Source organism: Lontra canadensis, unplaced genomic scaffold, assembly GCF_010015895.1.
Source record: "Lontra canadensis isolate GAN:19392208 unplaced genomic scaffold, GSC_riverotter_1.0 scaffold59, whole genome shotgun sequence".
Taxonomy (NCBI): Eukaryota; Metazoa; Chordata; class Mammalia; order Carnivora; family Mustelidae; genus Lontra; species Lontra canadensis.
In genome coordinates, this window is record NW_022631053.1 from 3,913,154 (window position 1) to 3,931,812 (window position 18,659).

Consider the following 18,659-nt stretch of genomic DNA (forward strand, 5'->3'; position numbering starts at 1 on the left):
AATCAATGCATTGTTTATTTAAAATTTAAATGAATTATATTTCCATATTTCATATTCTCAAATCAAGAAATAGATAATTTAGCCATATACATGAAAAATTCACACTCTATTTTGAAAGTTCACCCTCTCTTCAACTAGACGAGGCAGGGTTGCAGTGAACACCCGAAAGAAACTCATGGACTTGTGTTTCTTGCCCTCGTCCCCTGGGAGAGCAAGCCAGGGGCCTGGTCATAGGGGCTGAAGTAGCCTTGGAAGGTTGCCAGGCTGAGGAGGGTTCTCATCCCTGGACTTGAGGCACAGGTGAGACAGGTCAGTATCCACAGGATTTTCAAAACCATCACTGGCCTAAGTGGACAGCAAGAAGCCTATGATGGGGCTCAAAGGTTAAATCATCATGATGCTACTTGAACATCCCTTGCCCACGGTCACAGAAGGCCTGAAAGTACCCATCCATGTATACCATCTTCTCTTACTCTCTCTTGTCCATGCCTATATTTACCGTATGAAGCCTCCAAGCTCCCTAAAATCAGACTTAGTTCTTTACTATTATTTATCCACCAACAATAACATGGCAAAGTTGCTCTCTGGATGAAGAAAAGAATACAGGCTTATTGGTGCTTCTTTTGTTTAAAAAAAAAATAAAGGGAGACAGAAAAACAGAAGGTAAGATACTAATAGAATTCAAATAGGACTCAAAAATCTTGATTCATCATCATGTACCATTCAACTACTAGAGTAGTCTTTTAATTTGGGGCTCAACTGCTAGGCATGGCTCCAAACGTATACACCTAGTAATGCCCCTGTGAAGAACAAGTCTATTATCTTCACCCTACAGGGGAGCAAAACGAGGCCCCATGAAAATGAAGAGCCCGCGGTCCCAGAGCAAGTGGGTGGAACTGGGCTCCTGCCAGGCCGCCTGGCTCTGATGCCTCTGCTGTGGAGCACTACACTGCTGCCATTCGTTACCCAGCATGATTTCATGAGAGTCACCTGTAAACATATCGCGACATTGACTCTCGATCCGAAAGTGGTGCTGACAGCCCGAGGGGACAGCCCGATGTCTTTGAAGAGCTTGGAGAAGGACTGCTGGAGGGCAATGCGGGGTCGTTCCTCGGCCACCACCACACACGTCCGGATGCAGGAGAGGTTGATTCCTCTGGTCTGTAAGACACCAATGGCCCGGGAGCTGAAGTTAGCAGGAACATAGAAAGAACTGAATAGTAGGGCCCTAGTTCTATCTCTTGGGTCAGGAAGGGCCAAGGAACTGTGTATTGTCATCTCAGACATCGAGGCAAAAGGCAAAAGTTTTCAGAAATGCCAAGGCATTCCACTAACATCACTAATCACTGGTAAGTCTGCTCATTCTCTATTTCTTTCCTCTTTTATCTAAAATCTTATATTCTTCAGCCACCTATTTTTATACCTCTCCATTTCTGTACTTCAGATGTCTTCCTATTCAAAATGGAGAGAAGGAACTGAGAGAAAAAGGTATCTAGCACTCTAGAGATAGAATCTTATCTCTTTTCATCTTGGGGTCATAATTCTCTTAGGGTCATAATTCTCTATTTTTATTTATTTATTTATTCTTACTTAAATTCAATTCAACATACAGTGTATTATTAGTTTTAGCGGTAGAGGTCAGTGATTCACTAGTCTTCGATACTATCCAGTGCTCATTACATCACGTGCCCTCCTTACTGTCCCTCACCCAGTTACCTCATCCCTCCACCCCTTTCCCCTCCAGCAACCCTTAGTTTGTTTCCTATGATTAAGAGTCTCCTATGGTTTATCTCCCTCTGTGATTTCATCTCGTTTTATTTTTCCTCCTTTCCCCTATGCTCCCGTTTTAATTCTTAAATTCCACAGAATTCTCTGTTAAAGAAAATCAGTGTCTTCTGACTCTCTCTTACTCCAGTCACACATGACATCATAGTTCTCTTTCATCTTTCCATGAAGTCTTTTCCATTCAGCCTCCCAACTAGTTTCACCTTCCTTTCCACAAAGTAAGACTTGGACTAAACTCTGAAAGAGCACAGTAAATTAGAGAGTGGAGGAAATAAAATTTCTGAGGTTTACAAAATGTTGACTGCCTAGAAAAGAAACAGGCAGACACGCCTGTCCAACCCTAGTCTGGTATCAGCACACTTGGCCCGTTTCTTTCAAACCTCCCGGGATCAGCTACTTGTGTAGCTGCTTCTTACCTTCAGCACCTCCACTTGGTTTCCGAGCCCTTTGGTGCAGAGCTCCATTACTGAATAGGAGCAGAAAGTGTCCCTTATTTTGTACTGGTTGACAGTGGAAAGCCAGAGGAAAAGGTTGTTTTCTAACTCCATAGGAGGAATTAATATGGACTGGTGACCTGAATAGACACTGCAATGAAGAAAGGCGAGAGCTGACATTATTAATTCATTCTAGACATCCTGATGTTTTAGAATACCATCCACTCAACCACTATTTGCTGCACGTGAAGGGCAGGGTAAGGTTATATGAGATACGAAGCTCTAAGCATCAACCCTGTTCCCATCTAACTCACAAGACGCAATAACTAAAATAGACTGTGGTAGATACCGTAACTGAGGTGTGAAGATCATAAAATCAAGATCATAAAAGAAGGAGCAAGTCACTCAAATTAGGAAAGCTGGGGGCGAGGGGAGAGCAGTGTTTCACCGAGTAGGTATCACTTGAGCCGGGGCTTAAAGAATAAGCAGGAGTTTGACAGTGGCTAGAGGAAATGGGGTGATGGTGAGAGCATTCCAGGCGGAGGAACAGCATATGCAAAGGAAAAGAAATGTAGAAGTATATGGTGTGTTTAAAGTTGTCAGAGATAGCATCCTCATATGAAATCCTATAGCACAGAATGCATGGGGGAGTGGTGAGATGTGAGGCCAGAAGGGTTGGGGCCAAACTGTAAAAGAGAGAAACTATGGTCTGAAGGAGTTTGGGCTTTACCAACAGGCAGTCGCTGCGGCTTTAAGGTGGGGTGAGCCCAGCACCATGGAGAGGGACTGTAGACCCAGACACTGGTGAGGGAGGGACAGGACAGGACAGGTGAGAGATGATGACGGCTTGGATCCTGACAGTGCAGCCAGGATAAAAAGAAAGGAATGACAGTAGAGTCCCATCCTATATATAGTTCACAGCCCATGAATCCTCAACTTCTTAAACCGAGGACAGATCAGAATGATGAGGAGCCCAAGAACCCTGTATTTAAAGAATACTGGAAATGTGGTCACCAACTCTGGAGATCTAAGTTATTAGTAAGTCTAAAGAAGGCCCATTATTTTGCTTCTTTAAAGACCCCGAGGTGATTCTTATGTACAGACAGGTTTAGGAACAACTGAGCCACAAAAGACAAGACACTTAATTGGCTGTGAGACACATACATAGAGAGGCTGAAGCTAATGCTCAAGTTCCTAGTTTGGGCCCCTCAGGTGAATGGTCCCAACAAAGATGAGGACACACAAGGAGAATGCTGAGTTGTAGGTGTCTCTGAAGCATTCACGGGGACGTCTACTAGGGAGGTGAAAATGCAGGGCTGAGAGAAGGTCCCCTGGGAGGAGTGGGGATCTGCCATTCTAGTAGACACAATCTGGACAGGACAGGCATGCTACTTTCCAGCCACATGCTGTCATCCAGTCTCATTATCCTCCTTCCTGCCAAACCTAGGGGGTACATTCTGGCTGTCAAAGCCTGACATATTTCACCCAACTATCATCCTTCTACTTGGCTCTGCTTCTACAGTAAGGATTACAGGATGGAGCAGAGAGCAATAATAAGATCACTCACTTTATGTATGAGGCATAAAATGAACAGACAAGGAAAAAAGGGAATATAAACAAAACTAAACGAACTTCAGAGATATATCAGTCGCCCACATTTAGGAAACATCAGCATTTTATTGAAACATTACCAAATTAAGGAAGCAAAGGTAAGGATGAGATGGTTATAGCCCCAAAGACATCCCCACTCATTCTGTTTCTTTGCTTTTCCATTCCTACCTGCAGAGACACCAGAGTGCAAAGCCAAGTCCACAGTAAGGGTCAAGGCAGATGGCGATCTGCCGAGAAGAATACAACTCACACTGGAGCTTGATGGCTCTACAAAGAGCATTGACTGCAGAGTGGGACATCTGGAAAGTAGGGAACATGGAACAGGATGGAACTGGCATCCCCACAGGCAGAAAAAGCTCTAATGATAGTTTTGAAAAGTTTCAATTTCCCCCAAACTCCTCAAAATGATGTCTATTTTTCATTGTTTCAAAAAGTCTATCTAAGTCTGGAGTGCCTGGTGCTTAATGAGTTAAGCATCCGACTTTTGGTTTCAGCTCGGGTCATGATCTCAGGGTCGTGAGATCGAGCCCCATATCAGCTCCGGCCTCAGTGGGGTGTCCTGCTTGAGATTCTGTCTCTCCCTCTACCCCCGCACCCTCTAAAATAAATAAATAGGCCTTAAAAAATAAAAAATGCCTACCTAAGTCTAACATAAGGTAACATACTTTTGTTCATTAATTAGTATGGAGTTCTATGAAATATGAATCTCTGGTTTCTTACTGGCTTTAACTGTGACTCAATTATTATCTAGTAGTTTCTAGGCCAGGTTCAGAACACTTCATAACACACATTCCTTGGGATAACTTATTCCAGAAGAGCCAATGCTTTTATTTAAATATAGCAGGGACCTCTGATCCCCCGCCTACTGGTCTCTGGTACAAGCAGCTGGCGTCCACATCTCAAGTCCCTGGGGCAGTGGTCATCTCTATTTTTTGCAGACCTGGCATTTTACCAGCATCCAGACAGTCAATATCTCCAGCCCACTCTACCTTCACTCCCGTCAGCATGCCCGTTGTGGAGACACTAAAATCAAGATATGCCAACATCTCAGGAGTGGGTGGTTTATACAGCTGAGGTAACCTTTTCCTGGGTAAATCATCTGCAATGAAAACAGAAAAACCTGATGTCAATCAGACAAACTGGAACACAAAAATCATGGCTCTTCAACTGGTTGTCTATGGCTTTGCCATGGACAAATAGAGCTCCTGGGATTTGCGAAGCTTAGGCTTCTCCTATTTAACCAAACAGCTCATGTAATGTCATCCGGGAAGTGGGTTGGGGTTGAGGACACCAGTGGGTAATATGAACAAAGCAAATCTACATCAGGCAAATGCATTTTCTAGAAGGTTGGTGAGAGGTAATGTAACACAATAGTAGAAGACATGAACTAAGAAAGTAGATTGCTGGTGTTCAAATCCTGCTCAGCCATTTACCATCGAAGTGCCTTTGGAGTTATACCTCTTTGTGTCTGTTTCCTTATCTATAAAATGGGAATAATACCTACCCTCACAGGATTGTTAGAGAGTTAATTCACGTAAAGCACTTTTCAAACAACTCAAAAAGCTTGAAAAAGCCTTAGTTGTTATCATGCTGGTTCCAAGTTAAGGTTTGTTATTTACAGTTTAGTAAATGCAGTATTAGACATGGACAGCTTTAAAAGTTGTTTTTCTTCAAGATAATATGTTAGATTTTTAAGATGGAAAACCTAGAATTAGGGATTATTTTCCTTTGCTGGTTTATATACCTCTCCTTTCCTCCCATATTTGCTTTGTAAGTGAAGTGTGTCAAAACCAAGGATGTCGGGGCGCCTGGGTGGCTCAATGGGTTAAGCCTCTGCCTTCAGCTCAGGTCATGATCTCAGGGTCCTGGGATTGAGCCCTGCATCGGGCTCTCTGCTCAGCGGGGAGCCTGCTTCCCCCTCTCTCTCTGCCTCTCTGCCTACTTGTGATCTCGCTCTGTCAAATAAATAAAATCTTTAAACAAACAAACAAACAAACAAACAAAAACTCTTGTGGCTTCCTGGATCGAGAAACAACTCTGACTCTGACTTTTAAGTCTCTATATTGTTGGGCACCCATTTCTGGTCAAACCAAAGACTTTATCTATCACTTTCAACCTGGTTTTGTATAGGGGAGGGTCACTCATGTCCCAAAAGAAACCTTTCTGTTGTCTTTATCACAGCCCACAGTTCAGGTGTTCCTGAAATGTGACTGAGTCTAATAACCACAGTAGATCTACCTGCATCATTAACACCAACACAATCCATTTGTGTTATACAGAACTATGCTTCTGTACTTAAGCAACAAACGTAAAAACATCTAGCTCAGCACCTGGCACAAAACCACCACAAATACCTACCATCCCTGAATTTAAACCCACATAAATGTTTCTGAGTTGGACAGACACCATGTGGTACTTACTGAAAACAGGGAGAAAACACATGAATGGTTATGAGACTGGGAATGTAGCCAAATCAACTGGGTTTGAATTTTAATTCTGCTCCTTATTTAGCCTTTCTATACCTCAGTTTTCCTATCTGTAAAATGAGGACAAAACTCACACCTATCTAATAGGGTTGGTGTGAGGATAAAATTGGGCAATATACATTAGATGACTGGCACATAGCGAGGGCTTGATAAAAGATTTTATTATTATGATCATGTTCAAGGTGCTTTATGTCATTTAATCTTTACAGCTCCATGAGGTGGTTATTGCAACGCCCACTTTATGGACAGTTTTGCCCCAGTTAGTAGGGATACATGGAGAGGAAGAGAGTATCAGGATTTAAACATCGTCTATCCGATTCTAAAACCCACTCCCGTTCCTCTACCACCATTCACCAGGTATCCCCACGTCTTCTCCCCCATGCTTTTTTAGCATGGATACCACTTAAATGAATGTCCTTTACGGACTTTTTTTTTAAAGATTTTATTTATTTATTTGACACTGAGAGAGAGAGATCATAAGGAGGCAGAGAGGCAGGCAGAGAGAGAGAGAGAGGGAAGCAGGCTTGCTGTTGAGCACAAAGCCTGATGCGGGGCTCGATCCCAGGACCGAGATCATGACCTGAGCTGAAGGCAGAGGCTTAACCCACCAGGCCACCCTGGTGCCCCTACTTTATGGTTTTTAAAGTACCTTGCTATTATGCTGTACTTGATATTCTCAAAAAGTATCTGAGTCAGGTAAGGGTAGGTAACATTTGAGAGAAGGGTAATCTCAGAGAAGATTATATAAAAAATAAGTACTTGAGCTTGAACTAGAACTAGGTCTTCTGACTCCTAGTCAGTGCTGCTTTAACTAGATCATACCTGGAAGTCAAGGATCAGAGTGTGTCAAGCTTTTACATGGCCTTATGTGTACACGGTTATATTCTGCATAAAAACCTAACCATTGTTTGAGGATGTCAGGAGTAAGAGCAAGACATTTTTTGGTTTTAAGAGCTCTTAGCAGCCTGTGATCTGCATCTTTGGATCTGGTTGTTGCAGTACCCAGTCCTTCAGTAACACAAGTGAATGGACAGGAGGTTCTGCCTCTGTCTCAGTAGGTGGAATGTGTTGCAACCTGAGTTGTATAAACATCTTTGGCATGAGAATCTAGAGAGCTCGGGGCATGAATGTTCTTGCTCCTTCAAGAGCTCTGGAGAATTCTCCCTTTTACCTGTGTCAATGATGGTCGGCCAGGTTTTCACATCCACAGCTGCTGCCGCCTCTCGGGACCTCAGCAACCTCATTAGGGTCTGTGTGGTGAGAACACAGGCTGCTTTGCTGACCTAGAAAACAAATGGACAGAAATAAGCACAAGGACGCTTAGTCCCCATGTGGCCCCACAGGCTCTGGCTGCTGCTAAAAGCAACTCATACTGGACTAAAAGCACACCATACTGGCAGGACAGTATTTATTGTTTAAAGAACACACAATAGTACAATGGACGCTGGTGTGTCCCCTTCATTGGTCCTTCTGGGACTGTGTAACACTGACTTATCTCAGAAGAATGGACCTGTTCACAACACAAGTTATTGTTTTTAACAGTGTGGATGCCCACATCCCTTGATTTCATGAAGACCATGATAAAGTAAAAATGTGGATTTTTTTATTGCTCAGGGAATGGGAGGAGTCAGAGGATCACTGCTGTAGGAGTTAGTGTTTGCCACAGCCTAGAGAATGGAGAAATTTACTAGACCCAGAACATATCCTGAATTTGAGGGATGCAGAGCTGTCAAGAAAACTAAGCTCTCCCTCACACCTACACATGGAAACACAAAGCGATCAACTCCCCCTTAAACCATCAACAGAAGGAGACTCCCCTTCCTGCTGCTCTGGCCTACTTTGCAGACTGTAAAGAGGGCATTTTGCTGAACTGAACTTTGTGATAAAATCATCTATGGTGAACATGGCTTTTATACCCCAGGCTCTAGTTGCTGACAGAATAGCAGTCCTTAGAGAACAATGTTACACAAGTTAGAATTCTGCGTCTTTGTTGTAACATGAATTAGGATACAATGCAATACAGATTTATGTTACTTCCTTCGATTCTCATATCCTCTAGAAACTTCCATTACTTCCAGGGCAAGATCTGGATACCTTTTAGTGCTATACCAAGTGAATTTATAAAACTAACCCAAATAAAAATGACCAACACTGCGGAGAATTCAGTTTGGGATATAAAATTACCTTGGCTACTGTGCAGAAAAAATAAGAACATTTTTTAAGAAGGGAGATAAAACAACAAAAACAAAAAGTTTTATAGAGAATTACTAATGTCAGCCTCACCTCCTTAGTGTTCATGATAAAAACACAATTCTGTACCTCGCCAATAATCACTTTCCCACATTCCTTCACTGAAAAATGCTAGTCATTTTAGTCAGGTAAGTGAAAAGAAGGTGGCTTTCAGGGGACAGATTTCACTTCCTGACTCAACAAAACCGGAAATTTAGTAAGGATCCGGAGTTGTCTGACTCTGGGTTTTATGAGATGAGGACAAGGCAAGATATACTCGGTACTTACATCAACAATCATGCGGACAGTGGGCAAGGTGGCTGTAAGGTTCTGAGCATGAGGAGGTCGGACAGTGACAGGTATGCACCCCGCATACAGGCAACCATAGAAGGCGGCTATTAACTCGATGCCTGCAAGACAGACTCACTTAGCTGACCACTATCACTGAGAAACTAAATGGCAGATCTTCTAAAGCCAGTTTATTAAATCATGTGCCAGACAGTTTATTGAGATCATAATTTAACATAGATAATAACCGAAGAAGTTTTTTAAATCAAGAAGAGCTTGAACGTAAAGAAGGAAGCATATAAAACAACTTTAAAAAATAAAGAGAAGCCAAGAATAAATAATAAGAAAGGAAGTCAGAAGTAAAGAAAACTCTTGTAAGACACCCAGGGAAGGTATTCTGAGATCATTACTTGGTACTTAGTAGAAGTAACTGCAGAAATTAGGTCTCGTAGCTTAGGAAATAAAAGAATGGGGAAAGGTGGGATGAGGAACACCTGAGGTTTAAAAAAAATATTTAGAAGCCTGCTGTGTGACAAGCAGTTAGACTACTGAGATGTCCCTTCACCTGTAGGTACAAGTTTTAGGGAGGCAAAGTGTGACTCAATTTGATGAAGACTCTCCCCGTCAGGACACGGAGAGTGGCCTTCTCCGGAAGTACTCTGGTCTACCACCAGGTCATTCACTGGTGGATGGAAGATACTCTCACAGGAACACCACAGGAGGGATTCTTTTACCAGATGACCTTTTAAGGAATCTTAGTATCAGTGTAAATAAAACAGAACAAAATGAACTAAGGGGGATAAGAGATCAGAGAAAGCCAGAGGTATATGTGGGTAGTGTGACAGAATAAAAAAATGAACAACTCAACTATTTCACTTAACATTTTGAATATTTACACCAAACTGTCATCAAAGAATTCTGAGTCCCTCTTACTGTGAAGAGAACATTTTTAAATTAAATGAGAGCACGGAAAATAAAATCAGCAATAATGAAGACTACACATCAATTAGGATATAAAAAATGTGAAGTCAAAAGAGTTCACACACAATATTCTTTAGGAACTGGGTGAAATGGTCCTATTCCTGAACCCTCCTAGAAAGAAAGTACCTCTTTTGAGGGTTTCCAAAAAGTCAGAAAGTCTTATTCATTTGATATTTACCATAGTGCCAGGAACTATGCTAGACAGGGGTAATACAAGAGAAAATAAAACAGACACAGTTCCAGCAGAGCCATGGTACTGCTCAACTCCATGGCGTGAAGCTTGGTTCCTACCTTAGCCTGGGTGCCTGGGACTCCCAGAGCTGGGAGTTGCATAGCCTACATGGGCAAAGATGGCGGCTCTTATTTCCTGTCCTCTCATACTCTGTAGTCTCTCGTAATGGAGCTTGAGTCTAGTTTACCAACACAATACCTACCAGGTGGATAGAGCAACACCACGTTGTCTCCTGCATTTAGATGCCCCTTATCACCAAGAACTGACGCAATCCTCTCTGCTCGCTTATGAAGCTGAAGGCAACTGGCTGTGCACACAGTAGTTCCCTTTAAAGAGAAGAAAGTGTAAAAGGGTCAAAATTCAGGAAATAAAACAGTGACAAGTACAAGCCAATTCCACGTTATACTGGAAAGGCTGGTGCCTTGGTAGATTCTCTGTAGCAAGTTATCAATTCCAGCAAAAATTCCCCTAGTATTATCCCCTAGTATCTTTTTCAATGCCTGAAGGTATTCAGGGAATAGCAACATTAACTTAAATCAAACAATGTATCTATAGTCTTTCCTGTTTAAGACAGCTTCAAAAATACATTTGAGTTTTTTATTTAAACGAGGAAGTAAGAGTGGAAGGAAAATAAAGGAAATAATAGTAGAATGAGGGCGGGAGTGAGGTCAGGACAGTCACTGCAGGCCGTGTGGCCATGGACATTGCGTGCATTTTCTGTGCGTCACACAAATTTGGCTCTGAGTATTCCAAGAGCAAAGATGTAAACAAAACAGTAATACCAAATCAGAGTCCACTAGCTGATAATAAAGATTAGCAGATCAGAAGACGGCCAACTATTCCTGATCCTGAGAATAATTTCTCCTTGAGGTCTTCATCAATTCCTGAATGTCAATCCAAGTTTCACTGAGCTGGGCTTTTTGAAACCCTTTTGTGTGTAAGATAAACCACACAAATATGAAAAACACATAAAATATGAATGTATTACATAATAGAAAAATCACAAAGCAAGCATCAGCATAAGAACCAGCATGGCATGAAAAACACCACCGCCAGCAGCACAAAAGCACCCTTAGGAGTCCCTGCACCCCGGTCTACTCTCATCCTTTCCTTTCCTCCGTACATAACCGCTATTTTTTTTTTTTAAAGATTTTATTTATTTATTTGACAGAGAGAGATCACAAGTAGACAGAGAGGCAGGCAGAGAGAGAGAGGGAAGCAGGCTCCCCGCTGAGCAAAGAGCCCGATGCGGGACTCGATCCCAGGACCCTGAGATCATGACCCGAGCCGAAGGCAGCGGCTCAACCCACTGAGCCACCCAGGCGCCCCAACCGCTATTTTTTTTTTAAAGATTTTATTTATTTATTTGACAGACAGAGACCACAAGCAGGCAGAGAGGCAGGCAGAGAGAGAGAGGGAAGCAGGCTTCCCGCTGAGCAGAGAGCCCAATGCGGGGCTCCATCCCAGGACCCTGGGATCATGACCTGAGCCGAAGGCAGAGGCTTTAACCCACTGAGCCACCCAGGTGCCCCGCATAACCGCTATTTTGAGTTTTTAATCTTAATCACTGATTTCCTTCTCTTCATAATGTTACCACCCATGAAAGGTTTGATTTTATAGAAATGTAACCGTATGGTATAAATTTCTATGTTTTGCTTCTTTCTCTCAACATTAACAGTCACCTCTGCTGCAGTGCCTGGGTGTAGTTCTCATATTTGTTGCTGTGTAGTATTTAACTGTATAAACACACAACAATTTATTCATCCATTCTGCTGCTGATGGACAATAGCACTCTTATACATGTACCCTCATGCATAAACACATGAGTTTCGGTGGAGGGCAGACCTAGAGATGGAATTGTGGGGTCACTGCATATGCCTATCTCCAACTTCACTAAATAAAACCGAATTATTCTCTGACTATTGTGCTAATACCACCTATCTTAATTATTTCAATTCTATAACTCAAAAAGTCTCACAAGAAAAACAAGTTTTACTGAGCTATTTTAAAAATAACTTTTAAGTTTCATTAATATAAAATAGTACATGTTCAATATGGAAAATAGAGACAAGTAAAATATAATTCAGATGTAACCACTATCAACATTTTGCTGTGTATTTTCCTGGCTTTTAAAAATTGAGTATATATTATATATAAATTCACATGTGACATTAAAAAAATTACCATATTTTACTATCTGCCTGAAGCTGTGTATTGCATTGGTAAAGAATGTAGGCTCAGAAGTCAGCTTTGGATTCAAATGAAAGATCTGATTTCCTAGTCCTACCACTTACTAGTTCTCAGGCAAGTAATTTTATGTCTCTGGGCCTCAGCTTCCTCAATCTTAAAATGAACTGTGAAATATACAGCACTCAGAACAGGGTCTAGTAGGTACTCGATTATTGTTACTATTTTTTAAAGGTTTACTTATTTATCTCAAAAAGAGAGAGCAAGTGAATGAGCACAAATGGGAGGGGTAGGGGAGAGAGAGAGAGAATCTCAAGTAGACTCTGCAGCGAGCATGGAGGCCAGCATAGGGCTTGATCTCACGACCCTGAAATCATGATCTGAGCCAAAATCAAGAGTCAGATGCTTAACCAACTGAGCCATACAGATGCTCCTAGGTAGTAGATTATTTTACTGAAGTCTAACATGCTATTTTTTACCACTTACACATTATGAATATTTTCTGCATAATCAAATATTCTATAATACTCTTTTGAATGGCTGTATAGTATTTCATGCTATAATTTTATATCCCATGATTTACTTAGTCAATTGTCTATTGCTGGACAATAAGGTTATAACACTAAAGTGGATATCCCTTTGGCTAAAGTCAGGGTTAATCCGTAAGGCCATTTCTTATATCTTACAATATTCCTCTTTTTGGTCCATGGTACAGCAGTAAACTAAATCTTAAAAACAAAACAAAAACAAAAACAATTTTTGACAGGGTGCCTGAATGGCACAGTTAAGTGTCTGACTCTGGGTTTCAGCTCAGGTTATGATCCCAGGGTCATGATGAGCCCCACATTGGGCTCCACACTGGGTGTGGTACCTACTTAAGATTCTCTCTCTCCCTCTTCCTCTGCTCCCCCATCCCCTGCATTCTTTCTCTCTCAAATAAATAAATAAATCTTTCATTCCCCCCCACCCCCCGGGGCATGAGGGAACAATGTGATATGGTCACTAAACTTTCTGACCGTCTGGGCTAATCCAAGGTAAAATACTAGAATATGCAGAAGAATAAATGGACTAAATGTCTTTGAGTCAACACATATATTATTTCTCTAACCAAGAAGCAAATTTAAACATATGCCTTCTAACAAATACCTGGGGTACAGATTTCACAGGGCTATAGCTTTAACTATAGCCCAGCCTGGAAGTGGAGTAGGGAAGTAAGCTGGACTGACAACTTCTTACTGAAATGGAAGGACCCTAATGAATCCACAGGCTTGGAGAGAAACCCACTTCATTTAGAGGTACAACAAGGAAGTCAAAAAGTTTTCTATTGGATAACAATGGTTCTTTAGATTTTTAATGACTTTCCACTAAAATGCACAGCATACTCCTCTCATGAAGTTCCATTACTACATAAACTCTCAAAGGTGGGGGTGCCTGGGTGGCTCAGTGGGTTAAAGCCTCTGCCTTCAGCTCAGGTCATGATCCCAGAGTCCTGGGATCGAGCCCCATATCAGGCTCTCTGCTCAGCAGGGAGCCTGCTTCCTCCTCTCTCTCTGCCTGCCTCTCTGCCTACTTGTGATCTCTGTCTGTCAAATAAATAAAATCTTAAAAAAAAAAACAAACTCTCAAAGGTGTGTTTGAATAAAATACACCAGAATCTGGGGGCACTGGGCAGAAGGGGACAGGTTGGGTGGCCCAGGAAATTTCAATAGGCCCTACAGTCCTCTACCTGATGGCGGGAAATACTGTTACACACCATCGTCACAATACTTTTAGCCTCTGATTCAGCCATTAAAGCAAATCCCAGCATATGCCCACAAAACGCCTAACTTAAAAAAATATTATATTCTGATAGAACCATCCATTAGGAAGTACCACTTAATAAGGTTTGAATAATTTTCAATCTGTTTTTTATGGGTTAGCAATAAATCATTTAAGTATATAGTAAAAATAACTTTGTTTCAAAAAATATTTATCTATTGGGCACCTGGGTGGCTCAGTCCATTAAGCGTCTTGCCTTCATTTCAGGTCATGACCTCGGGGTCCTGGGATTGAGTCCCGGACTCCTTGTTCAGCGGGGATTCTGCTTCGCCCTCCTTCCCTCCTTCTGCCACTCCCCCTGCTTATGTTCTCTCGTGCTCTCTCTCTCAAATAAATAGTAAATAAAATGTTAAAAAATAAGTATTTATCTAAAGTCATTTTCTTCCTGGTGGAAGTCCAAGAATTAAAGTCAGGCTGGGTAAAAAATGACATGCATGCCATAATGCGTCCTACACATGTGCAGGTCTATGGAATTGCACCGTTGGCCCCACTGCTCCTATCAGATTGAATAAAGGCAACAGGACTGTAACGCGAGGAAAGCTAGCATTAGATAACACTCCAGGAGGTCTCCTTTCAACCTTGAAGTGATTGCACAATCTATCCTCATCTGTCAAAATATGGAGAAAGCAGTAACTCTGCCCTCAGAGTTGACAATGGAAATTTTCTGATGAAAGGGATTGAGAGTGCCTAAGATCCTCCCATAATGTTCATCTGATTAGATACGTACAATTGGATTTTCAGTACCTTGGCATTTAACAGCATGAAGAGTACATGGTCAGGAGTTGCCTGGGCTCTCCACTGTAAAATCTCTGCCAGAAACTGGTGCTAAAGTCATAAAGCAGAAAAAAGAATCAGGGTCAGTAACTTCGGAAAAGTTGGATAATGCGTCTCCTATCTACTTCCAGAAGTAGAAGTTCGGTCCTTGACTTGCTTATAAAAATCAACACATCCAAACTCTTACCTTCCTCACTAAGTCATTCTCTTCAATTTGCCCAAGATCTCTTCCTGCAGCTTGCGCTATGCGTTTTCCAGCAACCAGATTTCCAACCATCACAGAAGCAGGGCCAACACCTGTAAGTAAAGGCCAGAATCAATTCTCTGGTGGTGATAATTCAAACTATATCCCCGAAGTATTTCCAGACTGACCCAAACTAGTTCACATATTCACTCAGCAATTCAGACAGCGCACTCTTCTAGGCCCTGGGGACACAGCAGTAAACAAGACAAACTGCCTGTACTCTATCGAGGAAAGGCAACCAGTAAGAACATACACAAATAAATCATGTCAGGTAGTAAAAACTGCTAGAAAAAAACAACACAGGGCACCTGGGTGGCTCAGTGGTTTAAGCCTCTGCGTTCGGTGCAGGTCATGATCTCAGGGCCCTGGGATCGAGCCCCGCATCCGGCTCTCTGCTCAGCAGGGAGCCTGCTTCCCCCTCTCTCTGCTGCCTCTCTGCCTACTTGTGAACTCTCTCTGTCAAATAAATAAATAAAATCTTAAAAAAAAAAAAAAAAGAAAAGAAAAAAATAATACAGAGCTAGAGAAGAGACAGGAATCTGGAGGGAGGAGAGGAGCGGGTGGGTTCCTATCGCTTGGGTATAAGGGATTTTTCACTCCTAGGAGGTGACAGTTGGTTGTACTAGTTCCTACCGATAAATAATTTCATCAGCTCCAATCACAGTATGACGCTAAAAATGGACATAACAGTAAGGAATATCTGGTCTGGAAAGAAATCTGCCATCCTGAGAATTGAGAGTGGGTTCATCAGGAATCTCAGAAGTACTTTATTAAAAGAGTAATGACATCCACATTGTGGGACATTCTGTAAGACAACTAGCCTGGACTCTTCAAAAACCATGTCTTTAAGAGAAAATAAGGCTAGGAGCTTTTAAATTAAAGGACATGACAGCCAAATGCAATGCATAACCTTGACTGGATACTAAATTTTAGAAATGAGATGTAATAAACAAGTGAAGAAATCTGAATATAGACTGTATATTACTAGATGATAGCATTATATTGAGGTTAAATTTCTTTCTTTTTTTTTTTTTTAAGATTTTATTTGTTTGACAGAGAGAGATCATAAGCAGGCAGTGAGGCAGGAAGAGAGAGAGGGGGAAGCAGGCTCCCTGATGAGCAGAGAGCCTGATGTGGGGCTCGATCCCATGACCCTGAGATCATGACCTGGGCAGAAGGAAGAGGCTTAACCCACTGAGCCACCCAGGTGCCCCTCTTTTTTTTTTTTTTTAAAAGTGCGTGTACAGGAGCAGGGGTGGGGGAGATGTGGGGGTTGGGCAAAGGGGGAGAGAGAGAATCCCAAGCAGGGTCCACACCCAGCATGGAGCCTGAGAGGGCTCTACCTCTTGACCCTGAGCTCATGACTTGAGCTGAAATCAAGAGTGAGAGGCTTAACTAACTTAGCCACCCAGAGGTCCCAAGGTTAAATTTCATAATAGAATAATGGCATTGTTGTTGATTAGGAAAACTTTAGAAGCTTTTTTTTTGGTCTTTGGAGATAACACTACAGAATATTTAGGGGTGAAATGTGATGTCTGCAATTTATTTCCAAAAAGTTCAGTAAAACAATGTCAACTACTAATCTAGTAACTAAATTAGTAAATAAACTAAATCTAGGGGAAGGTTGCAGGTTATTCACTGTGGTATTCTTTCAACATTTCCATAGGTTTGACACTTTCAAATAAAAAGGGAGAACTCACTGAACCCTACCTCTGAAACTAATAATACACTATATGTTAATTAATTGGATTTAAATTAAAAAATAAAATAAAAAGGGAGAACTCTCCCTTTCTTCAAGAAAAAAGTGCTAGGGTGCTGAATGCCTTTCTTGACAGTCACTTGAAGACTCTGTGGTATCAAACAAGGCAGATGGCTAAAAGATAACTAAACTTATTACCAGCCAAGTTTTGAATAAGGCTGATGTTACTACATATGAATTAATATTAAATATCTTTTATTGCCAAAATCTGTTGATCCTAAATATGCTGGAACAAAATAATGGGGGAAGTATGGGTAGAGGGTATAAGGGAATTCTCTGTACTACTTGGCAATCTGAAGTGTGAGATTATTTCAAAATGAAGAGTTTGACTTTTTTTTTTTCAAATTGAATAAAAAACCCAAGAAATATAAAGTACCCCAACAACGTGCTGAACAATTTTAGTCTACAAAGCGTCTACTGCAATTTTAAATGTAATATGCAAAACTCCTTCCTCAGAAACTGTGTAACAAGTTACATACAAGATATGTCATATTGGAGACAGCCTTTTTTTTTTTTTTTAAGATTTTATTTATTTGTTTGACAGACAGAGATCACAAGTAGGCAGAGAGGCAGGCAGAGAGAGAGGAGGAAGCAGGCTCCCCGCTGAGCAGAGAGCCCGATGCGGGGCTCGATCCCAGGACCCCGGGATCATGACCTGAGCCGAAAGCAGAGGCTTTAACCCATTGAGCCACCCAGGCGCCCCTGAAGACAGCCTTTTATACAGGGCAGGGAGTCAGAGTATATCTGTGTTAGCTACCCAATCTCAAATTATACTGTAAAATTAATAAAGGTGGTATATCGTTAAAAGTGAATTTTTCAGAGTACTTTAAAACAGCAAAAATAATTAAGCAGCAATTTCTTGAGGTCCTTCTGTGTGCATTCTTTAAGTCTAAGGATCATAGAGAGTGAAAAATAATTGGAAGCAGTAACATCTAGAAGGCTAACTGCTGATACCTTGCTGTACCTGTAAATACCCCTTCCTGTTTTCCCCCACAAGTTATGCAAATTTCCTGTGGCAAAGAATACCAGTCATCATCCCAATATCTGGTCTCCTCTTCCTCCTTAATAACAGACCCCCCAGTTTAAGGCTGGGCAAATAAATACTTAGAATTAAGATTATATTATTTTAGTGTGGAAGACTAATATGTAAGAGAAAGTAATATGTGCAATTTCTAGAAAATATGTTTAAGGGCAAGGTCATTTCCTTCCTTGCCTTTTTTCCCACTTAGCTGGAATGTAAGAATGATGGCTGGAGGTCAGGGGGCCTAACTGGGCCCTGAGGCAGTATGCTAGGATGGCCATGGCAGATTGTTTTATTTTCTTATAATCCTTCCTTTCCTTCCTGTTGTTGCTATGATTATATGACAGGAGTATACCTCTCTGCTCCACTGACTCTGGGCATGGTCTGAACTTGTTTTGGACAATGACATGTTAGGAGCCATGACACAAACAGAAGCTTTAAATATGCTTGTGTGGTTTGGCTTGCTTTCTTGCTTTTGCCATCTGCCTTGAGAAGAATATGGCGCAGTAGCTGCTGGTCCCACGATGAGGAGACACACAGAATAATTCTGAACCCAACCTACAACCTGGAATCAGGCCAAGCCCAGCTGGTCCCAGCCAAGTTCAGCAGAGCCACATCCCGTGAGTGAAAAATAAGCGCTTCTTTGAAGTTATCACATTTTTAGAGCTATTTGTTATGTGGCATATCTGTAATAACAGATGACTCATACGATGCCAGAGCAAGAAGATGGGAAGCTGGAACCACAGTGACAGGGGAGCTACCACCTGGGTCCCCCAATGCCCAGCTCTTCTGAATTTCTTTTACCTGAGA

The 18,659-nt window shown here is 41.7% G+C and overlaps 1 protein-coding gene across 4 annotated transcripts in view; it reads right to left on the minus strand.

Moving 5' to 3' along the window:
- The window catches only part of DIP2B (disco interacting protein 2 homolog B), a 224,108-nt gene that overhangs the window by 11,323 nt on the left and 194,126 nt on the right, over positions 1–18,659 (minus strand). For 3 of the 4 annotated variants that reach the window (XM_032876810.1, XM_032876809.1, XM_032876808.1), the window contains 9 exons: positions 15,013–15,122; positions 14,796–14,876; positions 10,249–10,372; positions 8,834–8,955; positions 7,488–7,599; positions 4,820–4,929; positions 3,999–4,129; positions 2,202–2,370; positions 991–1,161 (listed from right to left, as the gene is read on the minus strand). In XM_032876810.1, coding sequence (XP_032732701.1) covers positions 991–1,161; positions 2,202–2,370; positions 3,999–4,129; positions 4,820–4,929; positions 7,488–7,599; positions 8,834–8,955; positions 10,249–10,372; positions 14,796–14,876; positions 15,013–15,122 — 1,130 coding nt within the window. The remainder of the gene's footprint in view (positions 1–990; positions 1,162–2,201; positions 2,371–3,998; positions 4,130–4,819; positions 4,930–7,487; positions 7,600–8,833; positions 8,956–10,248; positions 10,373–14,795; positions 14,877–15,012; positions 15,123–18,659) is intronic. The other variant, XM_032876811.1, reaches the window with a different exon arrangement.